The 19,905-nt window shown below is 41.7% G+C and overlaps 2 protein-coding genes across 4 annotated transcripts in view; one reads left to right on the top strand and one right to left on the bottom strand.

The window, feature by feature from the left end:
• Positions 1 to 294, bottom strand: part of zdhhc17 (zDHHC palmitoyltransferase 17) — a 34,149-nt gene extending 33,855 nt beyond the window's left edge. The window contains exon 1 of the mRNA XM_082510887.1: positions 185 to 294. Coding sequence (XP_082367013.1) covers positions 185 to 247 — 63 coding nt within the window. The 5' untranslated portion in view covers positions 248 to 294. The remainder of the gene's footprint in view (positions 1 to 184) is intronic.
• Positions 295 to 333: 39 nt separating this feature from the next.
• osbpl8 (oxysterol binding protein-like 8) overlaps positions 334 to 19,905 on the top strand; it is a gene marked incomplete at its 5' end in the record, with an annotated part of 99,903 nt that continues 80,331 nt past the window's right edge. Inside the window, one exon of one of the 3 annotated variants that reach the window (XM_082510884.1) lies at positions 334 to 353. Of the gene's footprint in view, positions 354 to 2,863; positions 3,237 to 8,184; positions 8,240 to 19,905 lie in introns of those variants that run through there. The other 2 variants (XM_082510881.1, XM_082510882.1) reach the window with 2 other exon arrangements.

The raw sequence follows: 19,905 nt of genomic DNA, 5'->3' as shown, positions 1-19,905 counted from the left end.
CGCTAGCACCTTTAGCATCGTTAGCTGGCTGCCACCCCCCCACCGGTGGTTTTGCAGGGGGCATCGGGTTTTCCAAAAAAAGAAAGAAAGGGGAAAACACAGAGCCACCGGCACGCAGGGCGAGGTGACGCCTTTACTTTGCGTTCATGTGTTCGTCCGAAGGCGTGAACCCAAGTGACCATACCTCAGGATGGAGAATAGGGACGCAGCCAGCTTCTTTCTCATATTCCTCCATAGCGTCGGCCATCTTGGTGGTGATGCTCGCTGAGCATTGTGGGAAACAGGAGGCAGTGCAGGGGGGAACAGTCGAGGAGGAGGGGAGGAAGAGAAGAGAGGATCTGTCAGAAACACTGGTGATGTACAGGTCACAGCACATAATAGAAAGGATGTCTAAAGTTGTACAGCAAAAATATATTTACTGTGATTTATTATGTTTCCTATAAAATTATTCGGGGGGTTTTGTGTTAGTACCCCGTTCTGGGGGTGGGAAGTGTAAGGATGATGGTTTGTTTTCCATCCATCCATCCTCTCATCTTTTTCAGGGTTGCTGGAAAAACCAGCAGCAGTACCTGCAGCAGAGTAGCACGTGATTGACTGCCACATTGATTTTGTATGTTTTAGTTACTATTTTTTCTGAGATAGGTTTACAATGTAAAATATATATTTGTATAGTAGGATAAAAATTTATTAAATTGGATTTTTTTTTTGTGGGCTACTAAAATTATACAAGCAGCCAGTAAAATGTCTAATGTACTGGTCTGGTGGCCCAACAGGGGGAAGGATGTTAAACAGTGGTGACACTGCAGTCCTTTTACTTTTATGTGGTTTCTTTTTACATAACAGTAACATTTGAACTTACTGTTAACTGTTGTCATCTGTACCCATCAACTGGCACAGGTCTTTGTGATCCCCAGGTTTCTGTAATGCTTGCAAATGACGGAGACATTTCCGTAGCATGTGGGACATCTGGTTGCCCTTCATTCTGATCAGCAGTGGAGCAGTGCATGGAGGAACATGATGAGCACTCCCAGAGTGACCTCTACAAAATGACCTCCAGCAAGTCACTGGTGTGAATGTCTCTGAACAAACCATCAGGAACAGACTTCGTGAGGGTGGCCTGAGGCCCAGTGACCTTTAGTGGGCTGTGTGCTCACCAGGCAGTCAGACTGGTGTTTGCTATAGGATACTGGCAGTCCAACGCTGGCGCCCAGTGCGCTCTGTTTTCAAAGTGTCACGTTCATTTTTTTGAGCAGTGTATATTGAAGTGAAAGTTAGCTTTTCAAATTTGAAAACAGGTTTTAGGATATACAGTCTTTATTTTTGGCATTTGTAATTACACACTAGTGTAAATAAGCCATCCTCCAGAAAGGTGAGTTCAAATACAAGGAACTCCCTGGGGGTTTCCTTCTAGGGCAAAATCTGATTTTGCAGACTCAGCTAATTAAATAGAAAACTCTTTCTAGTTCCACTTATTTGATTTGCAGTTTGATTAATTCAGTTTTTGCCATTACAATATTACCAACAATGTAACATCTTATTAGTTTTGAATCAGATCTAAAATCTGAGCAACTGTATGAGTTACGTATATATATCCACCCAGCTGGTATACTCACAGTATCTCATGAGCATTGTAGTTTTCAGCATTTTTATAACATAACAGTCGTATAAAGAGAGAGAGATAGTTATTTATTAATTTCATTTTTTAATGAATCCTTTGCTTATCCTGGTAAAAATGTCACCGAGATTAAAAATCTAATTTCCAAGAGAGATCTGGCATCATGCCAGCAAAGGTGATTTATTAAGAATACATAATTCTTAATAAATCGAGATAAAAAAATTTCCGGGTTGTAAATGGTCCAGTACTATTTGGTTTAGGGGAAAATCCATGATGACAAAACTGATTGATGGTCGAATTTTTATGTGAAACCATCGATGACACTACCGTTATACCGCTTTGCGCCTGTAGATGTTACCTGTCACGTGCACCTTTACCGAACCCAAAACTCCAACCACCACTAGATGTCACCGCACACCCAGGCATGGATACTTGCGGCTCCTCAATTGCAGCAGCTGCAATAATCATTGTAGTTATTACTGGGGGCAGAAAAATGATCAGCTACATTAAAAATAAGGTCGACCAAAAACACACAGGGGTGCTCATGGTAGTTGTGACTCACGAAAACCCGGCAGAGGTAAAGTTTGAATTGATCACAATTAATTAATGTGCACGTCTCCTTAACAAATTTAATCTCAGCAAAAAAGCATGACTATATAATAATAACCTGATGAGTTATATATACGAATTCCAATAACTAGTGTTACCAGAGGCACCTGTAACTGTCAGCTGTTTGAAAGTGCACCAAAGCGATTACACGTTTGACACGTTTGCAAGGGGAAATCAGACGTTACCCGAGCAGAGGGGAATTTTCGAGCTGACGGGTCAAGTTATCCAGTAACAACCCGTACACGGGATATTAGCTGTTGGCTCTTCAAAATAAAGTCCCAAAGAGAGCCAGGGCAAACGTAAAACGATCAACTCTTGATGAAAATAAACTATAACTGTTTTATAAAAAAATTATATTTTATTCACATATAAAACATTATAGGAGAAGGTGATTTAGAAAGAAAAACTGGACAAATACGATAAAGACAAGACATAAACTTTTATTTGCCATGTGAAAGTTAAAAAATTGAAGCAAAGCCCACACTGAAGTAGATTTCATGAATTAAATCAAACAGATAGGAGACCCCAAACTGTCTTATTTGGATAATTTTGACTGAAATACGTAATACATAAATACATAACGCGGACGTCTTAAAAATTTTAAATACCTTTTAGTTTGAAATCAGCGTCCGGAAGTCGTGCATTTTCCGGTTACATTACTTCATTTACCACAAAAACAGTCCTGATAGAATCGTGCAGGCACGCTGGTGGCTAACAAATAGACCGCGGACTGCTGGTAAATAAATATTAGAAAGTGTGTTAGCATTGTCAAAGTTGATTTTAAACATTTCAGACATTAAAACTGGACCTACGTGAAGCCAGCGGGCTGAGGAAACCGCGAGTCATCACTCGCTGACGCTGCCCAAAGACGAGTACCACCCGTAAACATTAACACATCTAAAGCTAACTGTTAGCAGACCGACACACGCCCCGGAGGACTGCTTTTAAATATTTACAGACAGCCTTTTCCTTTCGTGGCACAGCATAACAGGAGACCTCCGGTGGAGCCAAGGTAAGCTCAAACAAGCAAAGAAAAACACCGAAATGAAAGCTAACCCCACTGCCTGCTGTTGATTACAGGCGGCTAGCATAATTGCTAATTGTGTTTGTGGTTGACTGACAGCCGTGACTACAGACGGTTTGTGCGTATTATTGTGTAATAAATCAGGATTAGAGGTAGGGACCGTAGCAGCTCCCGCATCTTCATGCGCTGCACTTGTGCCCCCGGCATCTGTCCCAAATAAAACTCCACATTTAGCCTGTTGGTGTTAGTTAATTCAACGCGAATGCACCCCAGGGCAACGCGCTGAGTGATGAGGCTGGCTAAATTTGGATTTCCTGCCGCCCGCTGTATCCGGGTGATGTATGGGAGAAGCTGTGGATTATAAACCACACCAGCCTTTGCCACTTCAGCGGGTCTAGTGCTGATAATGTTGTTGCTTTTCTAACCCCCACCCCACCCCACCCATGCTGCCTTTCAGTCATATCTCGCTGCAGTGTTGGATGTCTGCAGCTCTGTTTCCACTTTCACTTGACAGGAGACAAGCACTGAAACAGGAGAATCACAGGGTAGCAGCAGCTCTTGCTAACTGTGTCAGACAAGCAATGCATCCGGTGGATCCTGGCGTGGTGTCTGATATCTGATATTACCATGTCATGGTGTCCACCTGCGATTTAACAGTGTTTTCTATGCCATACTCCTTTTTTTCTTGCTACTCAAAATATGCAGTGAGATGGTGAAATTATGTTGGGAACTAAATCTTGGGACCAGACTTGGCATCTGGCACTCATAAATTTATATTTGCAATATTTCCATATTTCCGTCCTGTGCCAGTGTGCATGTAAATAAGGGCAATCCCACACTTTCCATGGCAAACCTTTATTGAGGTGTGCAGTCCAAGGTCACGGGAGTAACCAGCTCATTTGCCAGTCAAAAGGAGTTTCCACTCAGACCTTTTTTTGAAGCACTGCTTGTTCCCTGCACACATATGGCTTTCAGTTTGAATGCTAGTTCTACTTTGAGAGCGCAGGCATGATATTAATGCTGACATGCAGAGGAAAAAATAGAGAACTCATTTCACTTTTGTTTGTTTGTACGGTGATATAAGCGTCAGCAGTGCCTGGAAAAAAGGAAGCCGAGATGATTTCCCACAGGTGTATTTCCGTGTGTGAAAAAATAAGTGGTTGTTTCTTCCTCAATAAGTCAGACATGTCAAAAATGAAGCCTAGAAGCCAGAATCGGCCAGGCAAGGATTCCAGCCCAGTGGACAGCCTTAGAAATTGTGAACAAGTACATAGATTTGTAACCATATATTTTTTTAGAAGTTTTACAGCTTTTCCTATTGATAAAGACCATCTCGCCCCAACACACATACACACACACACACACACACACACACACACACACACACACACACACACACACACACACACACACACACACACCACTCCATTACCATTCACACTACACCAAAGTAATTAAGTAATAGATAAACATGACAAAAAGTTCCTGTTTTTCCATTATGATATAGATTATTTTTTTACAGGACATTATTGATATTATGGGACAGTTTGGGCATTGAACTACCAAAAGTGACTGTAATTTTACACATTTATCACATAGGTTCAGTGGTCTGGTGAACTTAAGAGCCAAGTGTAGGGCTGTATGTACCACGGTGTAAAATGACTTTGACATCCCTGCAATAAGTCGACCTCACAGTTTGTTTTTTAACTTAAAAAGTGTATCTGTCAGTTATCGCAGCCTTCATTTATTTTTGATTTGACTAATTTATTACATTTCAGTGTATATTTGTGGTCTCAAGTCAGAGCATGTAGTTTTTTGTCTGGTGTGATTCTGACCCATGTTGTTCTGGGGTGGAGACCAGGAAGCAGGTTCAGCAAACTCTGTGAGTCTAATAATAAATGCCGGGTTGATTTTTCTTGTTCTGGGAAGACTGATCAGAGTTATTTCAATCAGCTCTTGAGTTTGCTCACCTTGAGTTAAGTGTGTACGTAAAGTAGCGAAAGCAAGCGATCTTCAGTGGAATCTGCTACCACGACTCACCATGGCAACGGGCAGATAAAGAACAGAATCTCCTTTTTTTTTTTTTTTTAATCCAGCGGAGCGAGTAAATGAACACATGCCCGACCATGATACTTATCTCAAAAATTTGGGGGGGGGAGTTATTTTATTAGCTTTGTCCACACTGTCATCATCTGTGAGAGTATAAAAATTTGTTATAAAGCATCTAATTTGGGGTCATTATTTACTCAACCTGAATTTTCATTAGATTAAGCTTGAATCTTGATTTGACATTTAATTTTCAAAGCTCCAGATCTGCCCCCAAGCAAGTTTTTTTTTATTAAATAAAAAGTCGTTTTTTTCCCAGTAATTTAACTTTGTAAAAAAAAAAAAAATTTCGCTGGATAAAAATGAGTAATGACATTTACAGAAAAAACTTTGCTTTAATGTTCCTGACATTAACCATGTGTAATTGCTAATATTAGACTTCACTGACTAATATTAGTCAATATGGCTGTTTTAAAGCCACAGTAGAGATGTTTTACTGAGTTACTGTTAATACTAAGAGTTGAGCAATTGTAACTGTTTAACATCTAACTTAAAAAAAAATAGAGGGCAGCTTTCCAAATCTAATGAAGGTAAAGTTTCATCCATAAAGGGAAAAAGTGTTATAGCTAAGCTTACATAAATTGAAATATTTCAGTGTAGTTTGGAAGGGTTAGGCATTAAATGGTGTTTTAAAAATGGGGAACATAACCTGTTCCTGACAGTTTTAGTTTTGATTCTCTCACTGCAGACTCGGTGCTGTTTAAGGGTTTGGAAGTAAAGATAAAATCTAAACTCACAATTTTAACATAAGCTTAGTTTAGGGTAGATGTTCTGTAGAGAATATACTGGTCAGTAGTGATTTCACGTCTGTTAATCTCTAATCTGGAACCTAAACATCTACGGCATAAGTTACCATGGCGATGTAATTTTAAATTTAATAGCTTTTTTTTTTTTTTTGGATACATGCGGGCTGTAGTTAAACATTCACCTTGTGTTACTGAAGCTGGTTAATTATTTTGAGCTCTGCAATGAGAGAGGCTTTTTTGCATATTATTTACCAAGGTGGTTATCTGGTTGTATGTTTATGCTCCACACTAGGGCTGCCACAAACGATTATTTTGATAGTCGATTAGTCACCCATTATTTTTGCGATTAGTCGACTAATCAGATCATCCATTGGACGTACAGCTTATTGCACCAGCAGCATCTGCTCTTATATAACTATCATTAGCTTACAGCTTTAAGTGTTTAAGGTCTGTGCTAACTAAAAATAAAGACAAGATGATAGTTTATTAATTTTTAATGAAATTTGCAGATTGTTTCGGTGAAGTTTAATAAACTCCTTGCTTTCAAAAATATAACAGGACACTGGAGTATATTCTCCAGCGTCTCACACTTCTGATAATCAGCTGTCTGCTTGAAGTTTATTTAGCTGTGCAAAAACTATAACTTTAATCTCAGCCAAACCGATTTACTCAGGAACAAATAAAATACTAAAGAAAGCCAAACAATAACATTTTTAAGTTATCTAAGTGACTTATATATATGTTTAACCTGACTAGCGAAAGACGGCGGTGGGTTTGAAAACGATTTGCCGGGAGTCCGGTGTTCTCACGGCTCTAGTTAGCCTAGCCCCCGCCTAGCTAACGAGCTAGTGGGTAACAGACGTCTCCGAAAACGTCGGAGCGCTTTTGAAAATATGTGGTGTCCTGATAAACTGAGCAGATATTTGAGGTTTACACAGCTACATTCCTGCCTGAAAATATGTTAAACGTTTATTTTGTGACCCAGAAAGAATAATAAGAGTAAAGTTAAAACTAACTAGCTGCCGCCATTGTTGACAACTGCGCTGGGCTGCGCTATGAATTCTGGGACACAGCTTCTTCTTCTTCGGGGTTTAACGGCAGCTGGCATCCTTGTACATGCAGTGCTGCCATCTTCTGTTTCAGTCCGTTATTACACTCTTAAATCCTACTACGCATTCCTGCGTCCTTTGTGATCTTACAAAGCTTCAAACGATGCGTCGACTATTAAATTAGTCGTCGACGATTTTAATAGTCGACATAATCGTGACTAGTCGACTAATCGTGGCAGCCCTACTCCACACAATTCAAATACATAGGTAAATTAGCTATGCTTAAAATTCTAAGCAAATCAGCCTTTATTTGTGGGACAGGGCGCCTGTACAGCTGTTCTCTGTGGAGCTGTGAAGTGTAGGCTCATAATTTTGTCACCTATTGTTATTTCATTTCTACAGTCTCCATAGGAAACGGAGGAAACTGTCAGTGGTTCTGCTGTATATTTGACTTGATGCTGACATTGTCATTGTCACCCACAGAATAGTAGTACCAATAGCCAGCTGCCAACTCTATGGATGCACTAAAATTATTATTTTTTTCAGACGTTTCATCTGCTACAAACATTCTGTAGTTGTTATTAGTGTTTGCTGTTGAAGCACTTCTCTGAAAAGCATATTGCTTTCCAGTTAAATAATGACACTCATAGCATGTTTGCTTCCCACCCGTCATATCTCCTAAATTATACTGCTGTGCAGTGCTAACATTTTCTAGACAAATGCCCTGTGACAGACTGGTGACCTGTCCAGGGTGTACCCTGCCTCTCATGCTATGATAGCAGGGATAGACATCAAGCCCCTGACCCTGAAGCGGATAAGGAAGGAAATCAGTGAACACATGAATGAGTGAAATGTACAGCTTGAAACTTTGAAATTGAAATAGTTAAAAATTGCTGCTATGTGTGTTTGTAACGTAGACCGAGAACAGGTGGTGCTTATCTCAGCTGATACCGGATATAAGCCTAGAGCCTGGGGAAATAAAGTATGCTTTTATAGGCTCTAATCATATTTACTGTCTTTAAAGGGAATCACAGCAACAACATCACCGACAGCCTCCCCTGCTCACAGGCACAGACTCACCTGAAAACAAGTAGGGATGCACTCATCTGACTTTCAGTCCTGATACAGATACCTTGGCTTTGGGTGTTGGCCGGTACCAAAGACTCATTGGATACTAGTATTGAATTAATAAACGTGGTTCCACACTGTGCGGAAGAGACTGTGCAGTTTTTCTAGCTCAGAAAGCTCCTTTGGGAATGAATACACAAGTAACCACAATATGTATATGAAATCTAGATTTCCTTATTTCTGACCATTTGATAGACAAAAGTGTCTGTTATGTGTGAGCAAAGAAACCCAAATAAACAAAAGTCAAAATAATTCAGCTAATAGTGATATTACTTTGTTCCAGGCTTACTTTTCTTTAGATTTCATTTCAGTGCTTTGTTTCTCCTCTCTTCCTGTGCTCGTTGTTTCACCGTGTGAGCATGCAGAGTGCGGCAGACAGAAGATGCAAATCAAAATAACAAAAACATTTAAATGCAATAAGAGTTTTCCAACAGTTTTGCAAACTAGCCAGCAAAATTAAAAAAGTGAGAATGTGGTCATGAAAAGCACCACCCATGGCAATTTTTTCATCATCGGCCTATTTGACTGGTGTTTGTAATTAAATAGCTGTAATGTTACAAACTACTGACCTGATCAGTTTCATAAAAGAATTGAATAAGGTCACTGTGGCTATCAAAGGATGAATGTCTAATATAAATATGTGATTGTTGCATCACTATTTGAACAGTGTTAGGAGCTCTAACTAATGATGCTTTGATTCTCAAGTTATTGAAATGCCAGGATAAGTGCATCAGAGCGGAGTAATCTCCCCAGCTGGGATGTCCGGGCAACTGGATGCGGTTTGGCTGATTCGATGCATTGGCTCTGACAAATACCAGATGTGCTCAGAGTGAGATAGTGGGCCCTCATTTTTTTGTCGTGGATTTATCCATCAGCGGTACAAAAATAAGATTACATTCTGGCATACTTCTCCCTAGGGTGTAGCTCAGCAGCCTTTATTGCCATCTGTAAGAAGGTTATCTGAGGCTCACCAATAAAAAAAAAAAAAACATGAACAAACAGCTGTTTTAATTCCAGTGAAACCACATAACTGTGTGGACCTTTCATTGTTGCCTGACTGCCATTGGGCTCAGACATCAAACAGAAGTGAACAAACGCACCTTCAATTTGTTTAATTTGTGCTGTCTCTGGTAGGGCTGTTCGATATAACGATATATATCGGATGACGATATAAAAACATCTATCGTTTCATTTTACGCTATCGTTTGTTTCGTGGTGTCGCAAAATAAACTGTTTACAGCAATATTTTTTCATCGTTTTGATGTCACTGTAGTGGCTATATTAATTTCTTAAAGTTCTCTCTTTCTCTTATATTTAATATAACCACACTACGGACGGACAAGGGCCTGTTTTTGTGCGTTGTCGTTAGCAACAACGACGGTAACACCATCGCCTGTCTGCTTGTTTTCCACATAAACCTTTCACAATAAAGCTCAAGATCCTGTTGAGACTTTTCAAAATAAACTGAATCACGTGAAAGAGTATGCAGAGTGTTTACGGATGAGAAGCAAAAAAGAGCCGTCAGGTGCTAAAAAATAAACCTTAGACTCAAACGTTAGAACAGCCTTTTCACCGCAGCACGCCGTGTAATAAATACTCACAAAGAAAACGGCGGCCGTTACAACTTATGTCTAAAAATGTATCGTTTCATGCATCGGCTAAAACACTCGACTCAGCTACACGACGTCCAGCTGGAAACACTTGTTACATTTTTGTGATTTATATCGTTATCAGGACGATAGAATTCTTATATCGGGATATGGGATTTTGGTCATATCGCACAGCCCTAGTCTCTGGTGATGAAAGGATTCAGATCTGTGTGGTTTCTTGTATCAGCCTTGCTTCAAGTCCAATGCCAAGCCAGATTTGTCATTTGACCAAAAGAGAGCGGGACTGTGGAGATCTTTTTAAGTGTCCCAGCCAATTAAATTCAGTGTCCACCCTCACTGGGGCTTTGAGCAGAGCTTTGGAAGTAGGGAGACCTCATAAATGTCCACCTGATTGTGTTGCTGGGGAGATCGTGGCTCAAGAGTTGGGAGTTCGCCTTGTAATCGGAAGGTTGCCGGTTCGAGTCCCGGGTTGGACAGTCTCAGTTGTTGTGTCCTTGGGCAAGACACTTCACCCGTTGCCTACTGGTGGGGGTCAGAGTGCCCGGTGGCGCCAGTGTCCGGCAGCCTCGCCTCTGTCAGTGGCTGTGGCTATAATGTCGCTTGTGTGAATGTGTGTGTGTGTGAATGGGTGGATGACTGGTTGTGTAAAGCGCTTTGGGGTCCTTAGGGACTAGTTAAGCGCTATACAAATACAGGCCATTTACCATAAAGATTTGCTTCTTGTTTTGTTAGACACGTGATGGGTGAAGCCTTGTGCATAGTTTAAATTGAGTTAGTTTTTTCTTGCAAAACATGAGAAACATCATTAAAAAGGGTACAGTTGGAACTTCCACGTAGGGGTGGGTGATATAAACGATATACGATAGAAATGATATAAATTTGGCCAACGATAGAGATTTTGACTGTATCGCTCTTTCGCGATAGCGCATGTTGATGATGTCATCAAGCTGCGCCTGTTTTGGTTGAAAGCATCGCAGCGGCTAAAACAATTATCATCTGCAAATTATGGCAGGCGACAGTCATAGCAAGGAGATGAAGCACTGTTGAAATATGGGGAAAGCCGAAAACTGCATTTCCTCCACTTCCATAACGTTGATTCATTAATGTTGAATTCTCTCGCAGCTGTTCTGTTCCCATGTTGTTGCAGTATATTAATAACTAACCTCGTATTGTGGATGAATGATCTCAGTTGTTCTCCTGACTGACGTTTGGCCCGTGTACAGCATCCTGCTATGCGACTGCATTTGTCCCTGACCACCAGAATCCCTCACGTTAACTTTTATCGAGTGGAAAAAAAGTTGGCGTTCATCCTCCAGCTTCACTGTGCTAATGTTATGCTAACATAGCTGTGTCGCTAGCAATCACGTAGCACATCATTATATACCAGGTAGCCCAACTTCAGTAACCCTGCAAACGCCACTGCTGTTTAGTTTTCTGTCTTCATTTATGTTGGAAGTGGTAGCAGAGCTGTACGTTTGAATTAGTTTCAAAAATCTCTGTCAGAACATGGTATGAAATGTTTAGGTGGAAACTAGCGAGCTAACTTCCTGCTAACTTCTAACTCCGTTAAATTTAATAAATTCTGTTTTCATGGATGCATGGATGTAAAACTTAATTGTTACACCCGATAAAGCAGCAACGCTGATGATTTTATTAAAGATGAAAGAATTTGGACCGTTTTTAACTCTCAGTATTCGTTTGACTTTGGGACCTGAAGTTGACGGAGTTTTGGACCCAGATTACTCCGCGAAGCTCCTCACTACGGCAGCCGTAATGCTCTGACAATCCATCAAGCTGTGCGGCTTACCAAAGTTGTACTAAAACATTTTTTTAACAGATTTCCGCAGAAATCGGTTCGAGGTCAGTAAGCACAATCAGAATTCATACATAAGTCACACTGTCGATTTTGAGAAAATTAAAGGATTTTTAGTGTGGAAAATATGTTATACAGAAGAAAAGAATATATCATGATATATATCGTTACCGCACATGCTTCAAATTATATCGCGATATGAATTTTTTAAGCCATATTGCCCAGCCCTACTTCCACGTGTTCGACAATAAAGCGTCATTTCAAAATTGTTAGTTAAATTATTATTAAAGTGAGTGAGACTGTGATCACCGTGGAACCTTGATGTCCTTCAGAACTGTCACTACCAGCTTCTTGGCATCTACAAGTTAGTGCTTCAAATCTTCCTCCAAAAAACATGCCCTGTCTGAGCTCATAGGTTGACTCATGAATGGCATAAAGCTCGTCTTAGCACAGGGAGTGGAGCTGTAGGTGTGTGTAACCAGTGACCACACCTGACATTATACAGACAATGTTTTAGCTGTGTTTAAAAAAAAAAGTTCAGGATAAAACAGTTGACAGGAGGCACATGTGATTACCTGTGAATCCTGTTTTTAACATTCAGCTTGAATGACAGCGATCCTCTGGTAAAGCTGTAAGAAGGGATCTGTGTTATATGTCAGTAACGTGTTATATAATTGACCTCTGCTACTGCTATGGGTGTATTGTTCTTATACTCTTTGGGCAAAATGTTTGGAACATTTTTCACGTGTAGTGGCTAACAAAGAGAAAAATGATTTTATCAGATCATGCATCCATTGGGCGTACAGCTTATTGCACCAGCAGCATCTGCTCTTATATAACTATCATTAGCTTACAGCTTTAAGTGTTTAAGGTATGTGCTAACTAAAAATAAAGACAAGATGATAGTTTATTAAATTTAAATGACATTTGCAAATTGTTTCGGTGAAGTTTAATAAACTCCTTGCTATTGTTGGGAAATCAGTTTTACCCCGGTTCTTTTTATTCCTCGAACATCCAGAGATGGCACCGGACTCAGTAGTCATTTTCACAAAATCTTTATTCATCTTCATTTAAGCATGCACTTCTAGAAGGGAAGACGAGGCCGGTGTCCCTCTCTAAATCTTCACCCCTTTGTTAGTTACAGCCAGCTTTATAGAGGTGACCTCATCATAAAACCCCCCACGGTGTGCTGCAAACTATGTCTATGTGCACGAGCACATGAATGCCTACATGTGCTCGTTCCCTCGTGTCTATGTGAGTGCTCGTGTGTGACTGTGTACGCATACCTGTGTGTATGTGTGAGTGCACATGAGTGAGTGTGCGTGTGGATGTGTGTGTTTTGATCGGTGTAGGTAACTCCCTAGAGGTCATAAAACCCCTCTCCCTTCCAGACCAGTTATCCAGTTACAAATGTTGAGACCCCCACCCTAAAACATCCTCTGGGGAATTTCCACTCAGTGGGGGAGAGGCCTCCTACACTCTACTCCTAAGTTCACGACACAGTGAGGCCTTTATTACTTTAAGGGCAGTATCAATGTCTCTACAATAGTTCTACATTCTATGATAACACATTTCTAAACTCTAAAATAAGCTAAACATTCTACACTATCTAAAATATAACAGGACACTGGAGTACATTCTCGAGCATCTCACACTTCTGATAATCTGCTTGATGTTTATTCAGCTGTGTAAAAACTATAACTTTAATCTCAGCCAAACCGATTTACTCAGGAACAAATAAAATACTAAAAAAAAAGCCAAACAATAACATTTTTAAGTTATCTAAGTGACTTATATATGTTTAACCTGAGTAGCGAAAGACGGCGATGGTTTGCCGGGAGTCCGGTGTTCTCACGGCTCTAGTGAGCCTAGCCCCCGGCTCGCTATCGAGCTAGTGGGTAACAGACGTCTCCGAAAACGTCGGAGCGCTTTTGAAAATATGTGGTGTCCTGATAAACTGAGCCGATATTTGAGGTTTACACAGCTACATTCTCGCATGAAAAAATGTTAAATGTTTATTTTGTGACCCAGAAAGAATAATAAGAGTAATATTCAAACTAACTAGCTGCCGCCATTGTTGAAAACTGAGCAGGGCTGCGCTATGAATTCTGGGACACAGCTTCTTCTTCGGGGTTTAATGGCAGCTGGTATCCTTGTACACTGCAGTGCTGCCATCTTCTGTTTCAGTCCGTTATTACACTCTTAAATCCTACTACTTATTCCTGCATCTTTTGGGGTCTTACAAAGCTTCAAACGACGCGTCGACTATTAAATTTTTGATAGTTGAAGTAATCGTGACTAGTCGACTAATTGTGGCAGCCCTAGTTCCCAGTGTTCTTCATGTTTTACTTACAACCCCACCGGGAAGCTAAATTCCATGTTGTTACTTCATATTTTCTGGTGTTTCTTCTTTTCCATTCTTCTATTTTAAAATGTGATGCAGCTATGATGTGTTTTTAAAATACCAAGGCAAAAAAGAAGGCCAAAATTGCCTTGTTCTTATTAGCAAAAACAAAAGTCATGATTTTTCATCAAGGATCTGTTAGATGGATGCATATGAGCAGTCCTTGATGACGTTGAATTTTTCTGTCCTCAACTGAAAGCATGACATTTCATCTGTAGCATACACAGACATCCACACCTCTGAAGTCTCCAGCGTCTCACAGCTCAGTTGCAAGGCTCTTCATCCAACTTAGCAGACACTAGTGTTAGACTGCTGGGATTTACCAGAATAGGAAAATTATAGCAAGAGTTATGAAAAAAGATGCATATAGCTATATGTTCTTATTGCCTTTACCACAATTTTTCATGATATAAAAAAAGAAAGAGAAACTGGTGCCGACCGAAGAGGTTCTGGTCTTTCAACAATTGAAAATCACCAGGACTGTGATTTCTTTATTTACTTATTGTAAGTAGGGTTTAATGTATTCAAGTTGGAAATGTTTTTCCCCGGTCGAATGTGTGAAAATATTATTGGCTTTTGTTATGTTATTGTTAACAGAGTCTTTGTCTTAATTATATGCAGATCAATCATGCATATGTAATCAGCCCAAAAGCTTATTTTGAACCAGGAAAACCCTGCAATTGGTACACACTGATATTACAAATAGTACTTAAAAATATAGTGATTCATAATCAGTGTTCATTTTTACAGCAGTCACAGTCTTTTGACCAAAACGTCAGTTACTTTTAGTCATCATTTAGGCAGCTAAGCTTTCAGTTTTAGCTGAGAAAATATCATAAGATTATAACAGACTAATGATTCAGTTGAGTAAAATATAACGTGTACATTTTTTTCCGCATTTCTACCGATGAGAGTTACTCCACATGGTTTACAAAGTGTTTTATTTTCCTTGACATTAAACATGAAATATGTCCATACATCTTCTCTTCTCTTTCTTCCAAGTGTTGACACTGTGTCTCGTTTTCATGAGAAACAGAGAGCATGGAAGTTGGCGGTTCTGTTTCCAGGGTCAGATCAAACCTGTGTGACTGAGCTCACCCCACAAGGAGATTCCTTCTCATTGAATCTCCAAAGGTTGATTCTGTTCATCTGGACGTAGCGTTTTGTGGGAGAAACGTTTCGTCACTCATCCAAGTGACTTCTTCAGTCTCAGCTGACTGCAGATTTCCCCAATCTTATAAACAGTACATTTGCATAATGACTGAAACCAGCCCACTGAAGGGACAATGGGCTGGGAGGTCAGTTCTGAATCATAATTATTCCTCCCAGCCCATTGTCCCTTCAGTGGGCTGGTTTCACAATTTACAACCCAGTCATGATCTATTGGTGCACACAGTTATAGTCTGCTCAGTTGAATCTCTCTTACTGAGCTGAAGGAGTTACAGGTGTTGTGCATGCTCTGCTTTCCGGTGTCCTGCTTCACACATTCCGAACTCTTGAGTCCTGCAGACAGCTGCAGCTCTTTGAGGGATGCACAATGCATCGCTTTTGATGTTGCTGTTTGATACAGCAGGACGGGAAGGCATTGTTTTGCTGAGCTCATGTTCACAGAGAGTGTACAATGTTCACCAAATATCAAATTTTATATTACACCAGAATCCTGGAACCCATTATTGTAGTCAACAAAATCTTACCTATTTTAAGCTTTTGCCAAACATTTATATCAATCACTGAGTCCTCTGCATCTCCTTCGTGCTGTTGGCAGAAGCACTTCGGAAATCTCCACAAGTCCGGCTGCAGTAATCCGTCCGGGCTAAGCCGTGACCTGAGAGAAAAAGGTTGTGGCTGTGACGTAAACTCACATACAAATACATCACATGGATTTTCCACTTGGAGTGTCACATCTATAAGCTTTTTCTTACTAATGTTTCGCGGCACCAGTGATCACAGCTATTCATGATAGACCAGTGAGGAAGAAAGGAGCTAAACTTAGCTGATACTGTCATCCAGAGCAACTTATTAAGAGGTCATTCATCTGCACTGGATCCCCAGTGTGTCATAATCATCATAATGTAGCTGTAATAAAGATGCACTGACTTCCCTGAAATGCAGTGATGACAAAAGAAAAAAACAGGCCTTAACAAAGAAACTTAATAAAGTCAGTATTTTTACATGTCAAGTTTGTTATTTATTGTCAATATTTTGTTGTGCAGCTTGTCTGTCTTCTCAACAGTCCTTTAACTGCTGCTTTGTGGGGGCATCGTCCACCTTTGTTCCAGATTAGGCAGCCTTTACTGAGTCTCTTTTCAAGGCTTTGGGGGGACGATTGTAGTTATTTCTTCAACAATGAATAGAATAGAATAGAATAGAATTCAACTTTATTGTCATTGCACATGCACAGGTACAGGGCAACGAAATGCAGTTTGCATCCATCCAGAAGTGCTTTAGTGATATAGGTATATTACAATATATATTAGCAATAGTATAGATATGTAAGTATATTACAGAAATGGGTCTATTATGGTATGTTATAATGTACACGGTATGAAGTATGTTGTGAATATTCTATAACTAAGTATGTACAGGCTGTAGTGAGTACAAGCTATGAACAGGATATAAATATGAAAAACTATACAGAATATGAAATAAATAACTTTACAGAAATCTGAGATATACAGCTATACAGAAATGGGAACTATGCAAGTTGTAAACAGTTGTAGGATTAAAGATTATTGAATGTACAGAATGATTATTTACACAGAGCTATACAGTAGTGCAGTTAAGATAAGTGAGGGTGTAGATAGTTTCTACAGAGGCTATATAAAGTGCTAGTGGTTGTGAGTGGTGGTTCACTCCATGTTATTATTGTGTGTTTGAGGGTACAGTTGTCCATTGTGTGTGTGTGTATGTTCAGTCCATGAGTTTAACGTGGGTCAGATGTCAGGAGGCAGAGTTCAGGAGTCTGACAGCTGTGGAGAAGAAGCTGTTCCGGTACCTGGTGGTCTCCTGTAGCACCTCCCAGAGGGCAGGAGGGTGAAGAGTCCATGTGATGGGTGACTGGGGTCTTTGATGATTTTCCCAGCCCTTTTCAGACACCGCTTCCTGTAGATGTCTTTTATGGCAGGAAGTGGTGCTCCGGCGATGCGCTGGGCAGTTTTCACGACCCTCTGCAACGCCTTCCGGTCCGAGGCAGAGCAGTTCCCGTACCAGACTGTTATACAGTTGGTCAGGATGCTCTCGATGGTGCAACGGTAGAAGTTCACCAGGATGTCTGAGGACAGGTGGTTCTTCCTCAGAGTCCTCAAGAAGAAGAGGCGCTGGTGAGCCTTCTTGACCAGCTTGGAGCAGTTGGTCGTCCAGGTGAGATCCTCGGAGATGTGGACTCCCAGGAACTTGAAGCTGCTCACACGCTCCACAGCCGTCCCCTTAATGTGGATGGGTGGATGTGGGTCAGCATTCCTCCTGTAGTCCACGATGAGCTCCTTGGTCTTCTCGGTGTTAAGCAGCAGGTTGTTTGTGTCGCACCACTCAGCCAGACGATCCACCTCCTCCCTGTAGGCGGCCTCATCGTTGTCACTGATGAGGCCAATCACCGTGGTGTCATCTGCAAACTTAATGATGGTGTTGGAACCATCAGCAGGTCTGCAGTCGTGGGTGAAGAGGGAGTAGAGGAAAGGGCTCATCACACAGCCTTGTGGTACACCGGTGTTCATTGTGATGAGCAGTGGTTATCCAGCCGGACATGTTGGGGGCGGTTGGTCAGGAAGTCCAGTAACCATTTGCAGATGAGGGAACTGATGCCCAGGTCTGTCAGTTTCCTGATGAGTTGTGAGGGGTGGATTGTATTGAATGCTGAACTGAAGTCTATAAACAGCATTCTGGCGTAGGTGTGAGAGGACAGAGTGCAGTGCGATGGAGACTGCATCCTCTGTGCTCCTGTTCTGGCGGTATGCGAATTGGTGGGGGTCCAGGGTGGGGGGGAGACAGGATTTGAAGTGTGCTAGGACCAGCTGCTCTAAGCACTTAGTGATGATGGGGGTGAGTGCTACTGGGCGGTAGTCATTGAGGCAAGATGGGTTGGAGTTTTTGGGTATCGGGACGATGGAGGTGGATTTGAAGCAGGCCGGTACCACAGCGTGGGCCAAGGACAGATTGAATATGTCTGTGAGCACTCCTGCAAGCTCCCCAGAACACGCTCTGAGAACACGCCCGGGGATGCCATCAGGACCTGCAGCCTTGTGGACATTGATCCTGCTCAGCACCGCTCCTACATCGGTGGGGGAGAGAGTCAGAGGTTGGTGGTCTGGCGTCATGTCTGCTTTGGTTGTGGGGTTCCCTCGCTCAAAACGAGCATAAAAGTTGTTGAGCTCGTTGAGGAAGGAGACATCAGAGGATGCGGGGGAGGGTTTGGTGGTCCTGTAGTCTGTAATGGTCTGGAGTCCTTGCCACATTCGTCGGGGGTTGGAGTTGGAGAAGTGTTCTTCTACCTTCTTTTTGTAATGGTGTTTGGCTTTTTTGATGCCCTTCTTTAGATTAGCCCTGGCTGTGCTGTAGGCGTGTGCATCTCCTGACCTAAAGGCAGTGTTGCGGGCCTTCAGGAGGAGACGAACATCCCGGTTCATCCAAGGCTTCTGGTTGGGGTACATGGTGATCCGTTTCTGGGTGGTGACACTGTCTGTGGTTTCGGAGATGTAATCCAGTACAGATGAGGCGTACTGGTCCAGGTCTGTGTGGGTGAACATATTCCAGTCTGTGTTTTTAAATCTGTCCTGGAGCACTGCCTCTGTCCCCTCTGGCCACACTTTAATTGTCCTCACAGCAGGTTTCACACGTTGGATGAGTGGTGAATACCTAGGTGTAAGGAACAGGGAGAGATGGTCCGATTGTCCAATGTGGGGGAGGGGTGTGGCTTTGTAGGCTCCAGCCAGGTTGGAATACACATGGTCTAAAGTCTTGTCTCCTCTGGTGTGGCAGGAGGCATGTTGGTGGAATCTGGGGAGGACTGACTTTAAGTTGATGTGGTTGAAGTCGCCAGCAACAATAACAATGAGAAGTTGAACTGAGGTATTGTTGGATGGTTAAGCCTTTGACTGTGCTCTGTTCTTGATTAGACTTTGGTTACAGTGTTCTAGCTGAGCTTAAAGGGAGGAAAACCGACTCTGCTTTATACATTTTTTGTTCTTTCTTAAAATGCCTGCATTCTTATTAACACCCTTCAAAGGCTTTCTATTACAGTGGTGTAATCTTCTTACATGGCTATGACTTTTGCACCATCCACCAAGGTCAGATGTATTCAGATAGCCTCTCATTGCAAAGCTTATTTAGCAAAGATTTAGGGAAGTGTTGAGGGAGAACTTGACTGTAGTGGTCTTCTAATTAATGCAGTCAGGTCACCCTTGACAATGAGACCTACTTTTAATGGATGCCACGAGTAATAGATTATCAGGTTATAGACTGCAAGTATAAAATCTGAAGTGTTTCCTACAGGTTTAGATTCAATCTGTGGAAAAGGTGTGGGGGGGGGGTGCGACTGCATGCATGCATCCTGGGCCGGGTCGCGGGGGCAGGAGCCCAAGCAGAGAAGCCCAATCCTCCATCTCCCCAGCCGCCTCCTCTAGCTTGTCCGGGGGAACACCAAGCCGTTTCCAGGCCAGCCGAGAGATATAATCTCTCCAGCGCGTCCTGGGTCTGCCCCGGGGTCTCCTCCTGGTGGGACACGCCTGGAAAACCTCACCCAGGAGGCGCCCAGGGGGCATCCTTGTCAGATGCCCAAACCACCTCAACTGGCTCCTTTCAATGTG

The sequence above is a fragment of the Aulonocara stuartgranti genome, assembly GCF_965226115.1.
Source record: "Aulonocara stuartgranti genome assembly, chromosome: 17".
In the NCBI taxonomy this organism is placed as follows: domain Eukaryota; kingdom Metazoa; phylum Chordata; class Actinopteri; order Cichliformes; family Cichlidae; genus Aulonocara; species Aulonocara stuartgranti.
This window is presented reverse-complemented; position numbering and strand designations above follow the sequence as displayed.